The sequence below is a fragment of the Chinchilla lanigera genome, unplaced genomic scaffold (genome assembly GCF_000276665.1).
Source record: "Chinchilla lanigera isolate Chin_1 unplaced genomic scaffold, ChiLan1.0 scaffold00113, whole genome shotgun sequence".
Classification (NCBI taxonomy): Eukaryota; Metazoa; Chordata; class Mammalia; order Rodentia; family Chinchillidae; genus Chinchilla; species Chinchilla lanigera.
Window position 1 is genome coordinate 1,781,793 of NW_004955514.1, and position 12,157 is coordinate 1,793,949.

The following is a 12,157-nucleotide window of genomic DNA, read 5'->3' on the forward strand; positions in this document are numbered from 1 at the left end:
TGACAAGGGCTCCTGAGTGCCTCCAAGTGGTTGGTCTCCTTGTGGAGTTCGGACTTTCTTGGGTGTCCTTTAGTTTTCCCTGAGAAGAAAGGGAAATCTGAAGTCCAGTCCTCCCTGAAGCTTTGCTGACCTGGGGTCCTTGAGACCTGAAGTTACTGGGAGAATGAGATGTTCTCATGCTTAGAGAAAGTAGAGTTGAAGTTGAGAATGGTGGCGCATGCCTATAATTCCAACACTCTGGGAGGCTGAGGCAGGAGGGTCACAAGTTCAAGCAGCTGGGCAACTTTGCAATTTAGCAAGACTCACTCAAAATATAAAATAAAAAAAGGCCTGGGAGTGTAGCTCAATACAGAAACTCTGGGTTCAGCCTTCAGTCCCACAGAAGAGGGGGCTGGGTTGAACAGATTTCAGTACTTACATTGCAATCATTCATTTATTTCTACTTTTAAGTTTATTTTATTTTATTATTATTATTATTATTATTATTTCTGGTACCAGGAATCGAACTCATGACCTTGTGCTTGCCAGGCAGGTGCTGTGCCGCTGAGCTAAATCCCCAGCCCTTATTTTATTTTAAATTATCTTAAGGTAGTCTAAATAATGTTTCCAGAAAGTTTTGTTGTGCATCTATGTTCTAACCTCTTCTGAAGTATTGGTTGAAGTAGTAACTTGCAGACTGGATGTAGAGCTTTCCTAGAGTCTTCCTCTGTTTTGTGGTGCTAGGGATTGAACTCTGGGCCTCACCCATTTGAGGCAAGTCCTGAGCCACTGAGCTTCCCTTCCCCCAAAGTTTTATGTTGTAACACACTCTTAAAATTAAGTTATACCTGTAATTCCAGCTACCTGAGAGCTTGAGGCAGGAGGATAACCAGTTTGAGGCTGACCTGGGCAATTTAGCACGATTCTATCTCAAAAATCAAAAGGGCTGGGGATGTAGCTCAGATCTTGGGTTTAATTCCTAGTGTTCAAAAAACAAAACCAAAAAACTTAACTTCCGTTATTGGGCCTAGAGTATGCATATTTTAATTTTAAGGTTGTAGATTTCCTAATTGAAGGAGTGGAACTCTGGCAGTCTGATCAGCAATCTGGTCTGCAGTCCTTACCTGGTTTACATAGCAGTGTGTAGCTAAAGAAAAGAAATCTGTGCCTTATCTTGAACTCCTTGGCTTTTAAAGATTCCTTTTTCACTCTTCTCTGGGAACCAGGAAGCAGTTATAGTTGCTTCCAAAATCCACTGTGACTCTGTCTCCCCTGTTGAGTTGTGTCTGACTTTCCTCATAGTGTGGATCACGTCTGATATCTTTTTTGCCCAGCACAAAATGACTGGACATAATAGATGCTCAGTAAACACTGCATATATATTGTTGAAGCTGTCATAGCAACAGGTTAGAAATTGAACTCCTGTGTGATAAGCAGAGGGACTTAGGGATTTAGCAGTTTAAGATGAACCATAATATAGTACATTTGAATGTCATTTCAAGTGAATGGTTGGGGTTAGAAAGAATATAAAAGAAGTAGCTGTATTACAGGCTTTCCCATCTCAGACATAATACCCAACCAAGACCCATAACTTAAAGGAGAAGCTTATCTGGCTCCTGGTCTCAGAGGGCTCAATCCATGGCTGGCTGGCTCCAAGGCAGGAGCGTCATGGTGGAAGGGCACAGCGGAGCCAGACTGCTTAGTTCCTGGCAGCTAGGAAGCAGAGCAGGGGAACAGCCAGGGAGGAAGGGGTCAGGGCCAGACACAGATCCCAAAGCCACACCCCCACAACCACTTCCACACACCCAGGAGTGTGCTCTACCAATCCCCTGGGCTGCTCGCAAACCCAGTCAAGTTCACATTCTACCCAAATGGCCACACAAACATCGCAAGTTGAGCCGTTCTGGCATCTTTTTAGGGTATTCACAGACTGGAGCATGTTGACGTTTCTGGTAATACCTGCTGCTTGTTCTCTGTACCAGAAAGGTGACTTTAATGAGGAGCGTTTTCCATATGTGTGAATGCAGATGTGTGAGCAGCTTCTCTCCTACTAACTCTTTGCAGGATTACTGCTGATACCTTTTTGGAAAAATACCATTTTTCCAAATAACATTTCTGAAAACTGAGGGCATATGGATGAGGCCCTGTGTTCCATCCTTAGTGCCCAAAAAGGAAAGAAGAAAATGAAGCGAAAAAGGAAGAAATCAGATGTTCTGTAGAAATGATACGTATGGGGTAAATTGCGAGTGCAAAGCAGGAGTGTAAGCTGCTCAGGAGCTTCATGTCTAGTTCTGTGCGGGTGTCAGAGGACATCATAGCTTGTTAGATGGCTCTGCCATTGTCTGCTGTGGAACAGTGGCCAGGACATGTGTCAGTGGAGGATCTGCTTGCGCCTCTGGAGCCACAAAGAAGCCTCCGTTAGGTGTCTCCACGAGGAAGGTGGTGTTCACCAGGTTGATGTGCTCATCACAGAATGGTATTGAACACTGATTCACACACAGTGGTTTCTTTGTTTTGATTCTATAGGAATTTAGAAAGATTGTGCCATGAATGGTGATACTCGGGCTGCTGTGGTGACTTCACCACCCCCGACCACAGCTCCTCACAAGGAGAGGTACTTCGACAGAGTGGATGAGAACAACCCAGAATACTTGCGGGAGAGGAACATGGCACCGGACCTTCGCCAGGATTTCAATATGATGGAGCAGAAGAAGAGGGTGTCCATGATTCTGCAAAGTCCTGTAAGAGAAGCATGTCCCGGAACAAATGTGGGCTTTCCTCTTCTGATGTCTCAGTTTCTGTGCTCTGTTGTATGGGTGGTGGCATCAGTCTCTCTTCAAACTGGAAATGGGTTCCTTGAATATGTGTGATGTTTGTTGAAAAAATTCAGCTTAGCTTATGTTGTCTGACGTGAGAGCTCTTCAGTATCATAAAGGGAAGGAGATATTTGTTTTTATTCTTTTCATTGTGTTTCTCCAGGGGTCTTTTATTCATTGGGACACCTCGAAAATTACTGTTTCCTCTAGGATGCATTTGAGCATCCCTAACCCAAAAATCTGAAACCTGAAACATGTTGAGCATCATGCTAATCAGAACGTTTTGGATTTCAGATTTTCAGATTTTCAGATTAGGGATGCATAACCGGTAAAGTCTACACAAAATATTCCAAGTTCTGAAAAACTCCAGCTCTGAATCACTTCTGGTCCCCAGCATTTCAGATAGTGGCCACTCAGCCTGGAGCTCGGTTGGTTCTGGCACAGAGTAATAAGTTAATAGCACGAGGTTCTCCCCAGCCTGGGTTTGAATCAGTCACAGCCACCCGAGTATGCACAGGTTGAATCTTCAGAGAATGTGGATCTGTCAACATGGTGGTTTCATGTTGTTGCTGCTGCCCTTCCGTGTGCTTTTTTCTCTTTTTTTTTTCTAACATGTTCTTGCTTTATCCTCTCAGTATTTTGGGGAAACACTGATTGTGTCTTAGGTGCTTTGGGGACATATGGATTAGAACTAAGGATTTAGCGGTAAATAAGACATACAGACCTGTAATGAATAGCTTTGTTTGAGTTGTTAATGTTAAGGTATGACTTACATATGGTCGAGTGTACTGATCTTATGTATATAGCCTGATAGGTTTTTTTCCCCGCATATTGAGGATCAAATCCAGGGCCTTACATGTTCTACCTGTGAACTACATCCTTAACCCTTTTATTTACCCCCCATTTTTATTTTGAGGCAAGGCCTCACTAAATTGTCCAGCTAACCTTGAACTTGTGATCCTCCTGCTTCAGTCTCCTGAGTAGCTGGGATTACAGGCATGCGCCACCATGCCTGGTACTTAATGAGTTTTGACATATGTAGGACGTGTATGTAATCACCCAGATCAGGCCTCAGACTGGACATTCCAGCTGAAGAAGGTAAACAAGAAAAGCAAATAGAAGTGCATTGCCAAAAGGAGCAGGGTGCTTAGACTGAGTAGAACTTTGGTCTCTCTGGGAGGGAAGATTTAACCCAACTCTGCCAGGAAGGAGCTGGCCACACAGAAATCCAGAGGAGGAGCTTCCCAGATCGTGGAGTCAGCTAATATGAACGTGATGGGCTGGAGGAGTCACAGCAGCCTGTGTGGTTTGTTTCTTGCTTGTGCCACGTCTTGCTCCTTTGTGCGTGACTGTAGGTGTGGTCTCAACGTTCCTTATCACAGGTCCTTGCAAGTGCCCGGCTGACACTCGTGTGTGTGAACGCAGTGCATGTGTGGCTGCATGCTTCCTCCAGCGAGGGTGGACTCAGGCTGTCCTCAGCAGTGTCCTGCAGTCTCTTTTCAGCCCGAGCAGTGAAAACTAGAAACCAGTTCAGTGTGAAATGAGCGAGTCCTGGAGTACTTGTGGTTCGGTGTGGGTCTTCACCCAATGCGCTCACACTTTCATATTCCATATCATGTACTTGGCAGATACTTCTTTATAGAACATGTGAAAAATTATATTAATGTAGCTTGGGAATTTATAGAATATCTATTATTACAATAGTGACTTTATATTAAAATCACCACCAAGCCAATGGGACCTTTGTGACTAATCTAGGATTGATTAAATGTATTTGGTATACAATACATTTCAAAAGTATTTTGGAGAAGATACTGGAAATTGCAGAGTGGCATCAAAAATCACTAATGATTTTGTCACTAAGATAATTACAATGAACATTTTGATGTTTACTTTTATTCTCTGTTTATGTATTTACTCTTACAAAAAACTATAGTAAAACACTATGCATAGTGTTTTATGACCTTTAAAAGTCTATCAAGAGCAGGTTTTATGCCATTTAATTTTCCTAGCTTTTCAAGTTGAATGCATGCACAGAATTCCCAAGGTACCAAGTCAGCCCTCTGTTGTTTGGGATATAGACTGTTTCCCTCCTTTGTCAGTAATGCTGAAGTGAACGTTCTTAGGAATATATCTGTGAGCACTTTCCTGCTGATGATATCCTTAAAATACATTCCTAAGAATAGAATTCCTATTCAGGTTTTTAAGCTTCTACTTTTACTGCATAACTTACCATGAAAGAATGTGTCCATTTATATTTCCAGTTGTAATTCATGAATAGAACTATGTGTTGTTTCAGCATAGAATAAAGACAAAAATTGGTTTATATGATAGCTACCCCCACCCCAACAGGAGAGAAATGGCAGTACACTGTCTTCCTATGCATTTTATTAGGCTTTCTGTGAAGAACTGGAATCAATGATACAAGAACAGTTCAGGAAGGGGAAGAATCCTACAGGTCTGTTGGCGTTACAGCAGATCGCAGACTTCATGACAGCAAACGTGCCCAGCGTCTACCCAGCAGCTCCTCAGGGAGGGATGGCTGCCTTAAACATGAGTGAGTAGTTTTTACTTTTTACACAGGCCAGGGAGAAGCCTGCATGTGGGCATGCAACAGTGCAGTCCACGGTGCTGAGTATTTTGAAAACAATTGTGTTTTAGTCAGTCATGGTAAAAGTAGGCTGTAACTCTGAAGCGTCTTGACTGTGGAGGGGTCCTTTTCTAGCAAACCAGAGAGATTCTGTTGCTTCCAAGGCACAGGACTTATTACATGGTTTCTTAAACTCTTTGTGAGTTACAATAACTAATCAGAAACAATGCTTATAGTATAGTACATCAGTTTGGCTGAATCATTCCATCCATGCCAGTATTTCTTACCTACTTTTCCTTATTCTGCTTGCACACTGAGGAGAGACAGAGAAATTCCTGTTTTTCTTATTTTTTTTTTTGGAGAGAGGGTCTTGCTATGTAGCCCAGGCTGGCCTCGAACCCACAGCAGTCTGCCTGCCTCAGCCTCCTGAGTGCTGGGATTACAGGTGTGTGCTACCACACCCAACTTGGTTATGGTCCTTTAATTCCATAGATTGCTGGATTATTTGCTAAAGTTGTATGAAATATTTTTTACTTTCATGAGAAACAATGGGCTTTTCCTTCCAGTGTCCTCTAATGCCCCTGTATGCCACTGGTTGAGGGTATGCTGGCCTCTAGAATGAGCTGGAGAGTATTCTGGAAGAGTTCTTCTAACCTTGGTATTATTTCTTCCTGAAAAGTTAGATAGAATTCACAGGAGCATCTGGGCTTTGAGTTTTCTTGGTGGAAATTTTGTAACTGCAAACTCAGCTTTGTAGAAATAGGGTTCTTCAGGGCATCTGTTCTGGTCAGCTTCGGAGAGTTTTTCTGTTTGGTCGAAGAAATGGTGTGGTAGTTCGTGTCCCTTTACTGCCCTTGCCGCACTTACAGGAGTGTAGCGATAGTCCCCTCTGCCTGTCACGCTGTTTCTCTGTCTCCACTGTTTTGTTGGTAAGCATGGCTAGAGGTTTGTTTTACTGTTTAGATTTTTCTTATTTTTATCTTATTTTAAATTTTATATCTTCTTAAAGGATCAACTTTTGCTTTAATAAAAAACTTTAATTTTTCATTTCTAATATATATGTTTAATGTTATAAATTTCCTTCTCAGCATGTCTTACCACGTCCCACAAATTTGACTACCTTTTTGTTACTTATTTCTAACTTAATTGATGTTGACGAATATAGTCTTTCTGTTTTTGAAAGTTTATGGTCCAGTGTGGAAAATACATATCTCGGATCTATTTTACTTGATTTATATCTGATAAGAATTATTAATACCTGAGTTCTGCTTTTGTTATTTCAGGTCTTGGTATGGTGACCCCAGTGAATGACCTCAGAGGTTCTGACTCCATCGCGTATGACAAAGGGGAGAAGTTGCTGCGGTGTAAACTGGCTGCCTTCTATAGACTGGCCGACCTCTTCGGGTGGTCTCAGCTCATCTACAACCACATCACGGTGAGAATGCAGGGCTGCCCCAGCCCCTGCTGGGTCGTCCTGTGTTTGGGCCTGAATCCGTGCAGGGGAAGCGAGGTGACAGGCCTCAGGAAGCCTACAGAATATTTGACCCATGAATTGCCAAGCTTGGGTCCAAAGTTACAAGGATGCGTGTTCTTTAAAGTTTCTTTCTTACGTGCTACTAACTGAGTGCTTACCAAATTATAGGTCATTCCTAAAATTTTTTTTATGCTTAAAAGCCCAGGAATGAACGCTTGCTTTCCAACTCTGACCACAGTCTTCTAACTCTCACACCTGTTTCTTTAGCTGCTCCAGGTTTTTAAAACCATTCTCAGTGTTATCAGTCCTGCTCTGCTCTTCTGTTCGTCCATGTTGCATACTCCGGGGTGCCTGTTGCCGCACCAAGCTTTGCTCTAATAGGTCGTGCCTGGAAATAGTGCTGCACCCATCCCTGTGCCGCCTGAGCACTGGGCCTGCTTCACAAAGCCTTGAGGTGGAACCCCTGGCTCTCTCCTGAGGTTGATAGCCCATCTCAGCAGGCCCCCCTGCCCAGCAGCCAAGGGGAACCTTTCATACAAACTCACCAGTGTGTAAAGGCTCTCTGCACTCTTTAAACCTGACCTCCTACCTCTTTTCTGCAAATGATGTCATTGTATCACAGAAAAAATGGGGAGCCTTCTGGCCTCGTGGCCATTCTGTAATCCTGATGACCTATTACAGGGCCCTGTTCTGGCCAGGCTTGTTTATTAGCTTGGAATTCCATCACCTGCCACCTGCTTAGATTGCTAAGACACTGGCAGCTAGATTCAATCTTGTTCCTTTCCTAGCCCCTTTCCCCTTTCCTTTGTAGAGATGGTTTTGTTCTTTGAACTATTTCTTTCCTTTGGTTTTTTTGTTGTTACTTTATTTTGTTTTTTTAAGTCAAAGTCTTGGTGTGTAGTGCAGGCTGACCTTGAACTCACTGTGTAGCCCAATCTGGCCTCAAACTCACAGCAGTCCTCCTGCCTCAGCCTCATAAGTGCTGGGATTGCAGGCATGCACCACCTTGCCTAGCTCCTTCCTGTAGTTTTTGAGCTTGTTTTAGCTTGCTCTCTTTCTTTTCTTTTCTTTTCTTTTCTTTTCTTTTCTTTTCTTTTCTTTTCTTTTCTTTTCTTTTCTTTTCTTTTCTTTCTGTAACTTCTTCCTCTTTGATAATCATCTTTTCCTTTCCAGGCTCCTACATTCTTTATTTTTATGTTATTTTTATCATGGGTACCGGGAATTGAATTCAGGACCCCGTGCTTGCCAGACAGGCTCTGTGTGACAGACCTATATCCTGGCCCAGTCTTCGGTATTTTTCATTTTTTTAATTGGATATTTCAAATCATTAATGTAACACCTGCTTAGTGTAATAGGCATACCTTACACAGATGTCTCAAGAGATAGTCATGATCCTGCCTACCCTCTGTCTCTCTTGAGGTGACCCGTGTGACAGCCACTGAGACTGTTCTAACCTTTCCTCTGCACTCACCACACATGGTACTTGTTAGCTCCCCTGGATTCGTAACAGTGTGAAACACCCCTGAGGTGGTGGTCTAGAGCCACCTGTGTGACCAGAGTGCTGTGCTCCTGGGACTTGGCATTGCCCTCTGCCAGTGCTCAGAATTGCCTGTCTGTTCTCTGCATCACTTCTAGAGCAGACTTCTCACAATGTAGGCTGACGACACCAGTCAGGCCCAGGGTACAGTGCCCTCTCGCGCTGTGCACACTATTTCCCTGCCAGCAGCCTTCCTGCACTCTGTATATCTCTTGTTGCTGTAGTCCCCGAGGGGCATAGAACGGGCATGCCCCTGGTGAGGCTCATGGTTGTGAGAGCCTCCGCTGGCTGAGTTGCTTCTGTAAAGTTGAGACAAGAACTCACCAGTGCCTTCTGATGCAGGGCCAGTGGGCCCAGCTGGGTGTGGCCACTGGGAGGCTGCTGGCCTCACTGCTAATTACACTGGACAGGCCGCTGGAGTGAAGATTGCATGCTAAACTGTGGCTAAGAATGAGTGCCATGAAGATGTCACAGCTGTGAAAAGTGTAATCCATGGCTTTAACTGCAGCTTCACGTTCTTTGAGGCTTTAAAATGTTTGCCACCAGTCCTGGGATGGATGGTGGTTAAGGAAGTTTGATTCACTTAAATGCAGGTCATCCTGCCCCTTTTTGAAAGAGGGTCATAGAGATTTTCTGCTAAAGGGATTTAAAATGCTAACAGGTGTTACAGGATGAGAGCGGATTGTCTGAGTTAGATCTTTGAGACTGCACTGGAGTTAAAGAAGCCCTTGCCAGCAGGAGGACAGGCCAGGCGGGGCCAGCTGGCACTTGGGGATGGGTGGCCCTTAGCTGGTGGCTGTGCTTTCTGTCTTGGTGTGGGTGGAAAGCTGTCGAGGCTTAGCACCTACAGAACATAGCAGCGGCTTGGTTCAGCTCTGTTTTGGACTTGAGGTGACCATCTGGAGCCCACCCTGTGTCCCGGGCCTTTGCTTGGGGACGTGCTGTTGGTCCCTCGAGGCACAGAATGAGGCCACTAATCCTGCTGTTAGAAGATTGGACTCGGGCTGGGGATATAGCTCGGTGGCATAGCACCTGCCTGGCAAGTGTAAGGTCATGAGTTCAATTCCTGGTACCTCCAAAAAAAAAAACAAATAATAAAAGGACAGAAGGTTGGACTCACCGTTTGAAGTCGTTCTACAAACACTGAATCCCACTGACTCTTAACCCAGGTGTAGTATATTTCAGTTTAATCTGTAGCAAATCTTTTGAGTCTATCACAAAGTTGTCATAAAAACCAGATTGCTAGCTGGGCATGTAATGTGCATCTATAATTCTAGCACTGAGGAGGCTGACACAGGAGAATCCCTGTGAGTTCAAGGCCAGCCTGGGCTATACAGTGAGACCCTGTAGCCAAAAAACAAACAGACAAACAAAAATAATACAAACAGAAACCAAAGAAATGAATGAGTCGTGTAGTTACTTACTTTGTGGGCGGGGCTCTTCTTTTTTTTTTCACTGCTGTATTCCTGGCATCTAGTGTGTGTTTGGCACATATTGCCAGATCTGTACTGAATGAATTCCGCAGAAAGAAATACACTGTGCAGGGAGGAGTGGTGTGCTGTTGTGTGAAGACTTTTAAAACAGATTGCTTTTGTTTGTGATTTTAAAGAGCAGGTTTTCATTATCATTCTTACGCCTTGAGGTGTGATGGCTTTTACCTGTGAGACCGCTTGCATTTGCAGTAAGCAAGTGGTGATTAACCATCCTGTCAGAGTGCGACTGTTGAACTGCTTGTGTTCTAAAATTTTTTTTTTTTTTTAAATTTTGAGATAGGGTTGCACTGTGTTACCCAGGCTAGCTTCAAACTGGTGATTATCCTGCCTCACCCTCCCACATAGCTGGGAGCACAGGCATGCACCACCGTGCCTGGCCTCTGTAAAGTCAATTTTCATAAATGTGACTGAGAAGCACCTTATGTATTTCATAAGTGAAATTACTATTTAATATAAAAACAGCTTCCAGTACTTCCTAGCTCTGTGATAGGCAGTATGCATAAGTGCCCCCCGTGTACCTCACCTGTAAGTTTGTGGCCTGAAAGAGATGCAGGTAATTTCAGAGGCACTTGGGAGCTGACTCTGTTGTTTTCCCCACAGACCAGAGTGAACTCCGAGCAGGAGCACTTCCTCATTGTTCCTTTTGGGCTTCTTTACAGTGAAGTGACTGCGTCCAGCTTGGTAAGGTGTTTGTGAGGGTCCTGGCTGGCCTTGAGTACCGCTGCACATGTACAACCTGGGGCCTGGGTGGGCGCAGCAGGTGTGCAGCAGTGGTCATGTTGCTAGAGAAAAGCCCCGAGGAACCCGAATACCCGAGCTTGGGTTTACATAGTTTCCAGCTGGGGTGACTCGAGGTCCTCTTGACATCTTTAACTGGTTTATTTCAGGTTAAAATAAATCTACAAGGTGACATAGTGGATCGTGGAAGCACTAACCTCGGAGTCAATCAGGCTGGCTTCACGCTGCACTCTGCCATTTACGCCGCCCGGCCGGATGTCAAGTGCATTGTGCACATCCACACGCCCGCTGGGGCCGCGGTGAGTGTGCTCCTGGGAGCGCCTTCAGCGTATCACACAGGCAGTCAGCCTAACTTCATTGCACAAACACCAGTTTCCCATTAAGTTTTCCTTTTGTGGCTGAGGTTTGAACCCAGTGCCTTGTATGTGCTATGCAAGAGCTCAATCACAGAACTGTACCCCCAGCCCCTAGTATGGCTTCCTTACAGATTTATTTACTCTTTTCTTTTTAAGGGATCTGTTGACTGTCTAATCTTGAAAAACCAGTAATGAGTTGGCTAATGTCTGAATGTCTGTTTGACTTAACAATGACAGAATCCTAGAGCACTGAATTGGGGTGACTTTGATTGTGTTGAAAATTGTGGCGGGGGCAGTGCAAAGTGACAGCAGTAAACAAGATTCCTTCCAGGCAGAGGCTGCGGGGAAGAGAGGGCCAACTTGGGCGTGGTTACCGCTCTGGGGAAGGGACTGGGCACAGAGGGTGAGGCCTGGAACCGGCCCACACTGCTGCACCACAGATGTTCTGTCCAGAGCAAGGTATCCCAGCCTGGGTCATGGTGGGTGAGTAAGAAGGGCAGCTGGGGAAGAGGCCTTGGAGGTCAGGAGGTGCCCAGGGGCCGCTCACTGTGGTACTTCTTTGTGGGAATGGGTCCTGAAAAGCTCCAGGCATCTTGCTGTGGACACACAGGCGTGCCAGTTGTCAGCACAGTCATGTGGGAGTAAAATACTTCAGCGCTGTGCTTTTTGCACTTGGAGGACTTTCGGTCTCGTTGTACAGCGGATAACTATTGATTCAGAAGTGCTGTATTTTAATCTATCTTACTATTTTCATGTCAAGCATATTGGGTTCTGTAGCTGAATATTAGCTCATGTTTATTTTACTTTGAACGTATGGTTCTTGGAGTCAACAGTAGTTTTATTAAACACATCCTTCTTGGAATGATGTACTTTTTATTTTAAAGAATGTACATTACTTCAACCACTAAAAATGTCCATACTTTTAAAGAACCTTTCAGGGACTTTTAAGAATATAATTACGTACAGATAACAGGTAATTTTTATTTTTGATGGTACTGGGGACTGAACCTAAGGCTGAACTAGTTCAGTGCTAAGGTTGCACTGAACTACATACCTAATTCCCCCCTTTAAAATTATTATTATTATCATTATTATTATTTTTTGGTGCCAGGAATCAAACTCGTGACCTCAGGCTTGCCAGGCAAGCACTTATGCCGCCGAGCTATATATCCGG

General features: G+C 44.3%; 1 protein-coding gene across 5 annotated transcripts in view; it reads left to right on the top strand.

The window, feature by feature from the left end:
- Positions 1–2,509: 2,509 nt before the first annotated feature.
- The window catches only part of Add1 (adducin 1 (alpha)), a 28,544-nt gene continuing 18,896 nt past the window's right edge, over positions 2,510–12,157 (top strand). For all 5 annotated transcript variants that reach the window (XM_005408743.2, XM_005408744.2, XM_005408745.2 and 2 more), the window contains exons 1-5: positions 2,510–2,720; positions 5,190–5,352; positions 6,669–6,820; positions 10,490–10,570; positions 10,777–10,926. In XM_005408743.2, the coding sequence (XP_005408800.1) occupies positions 2,526–2,720; positions 5,190–5,352; positions 6,669–6,820; positions 10,490–10,570; positions 10,777–10,926 (741 nt within the window). In that variant the 5' untranslated portion in view covers positions 2,510–2,525. The remainder of the gene's footprint in view (positions 2,721–5,189; positions 5,353–6,668; positions 6,821–10,489; positions 10,571–10,776; positions 10,927–12,157) is intronic.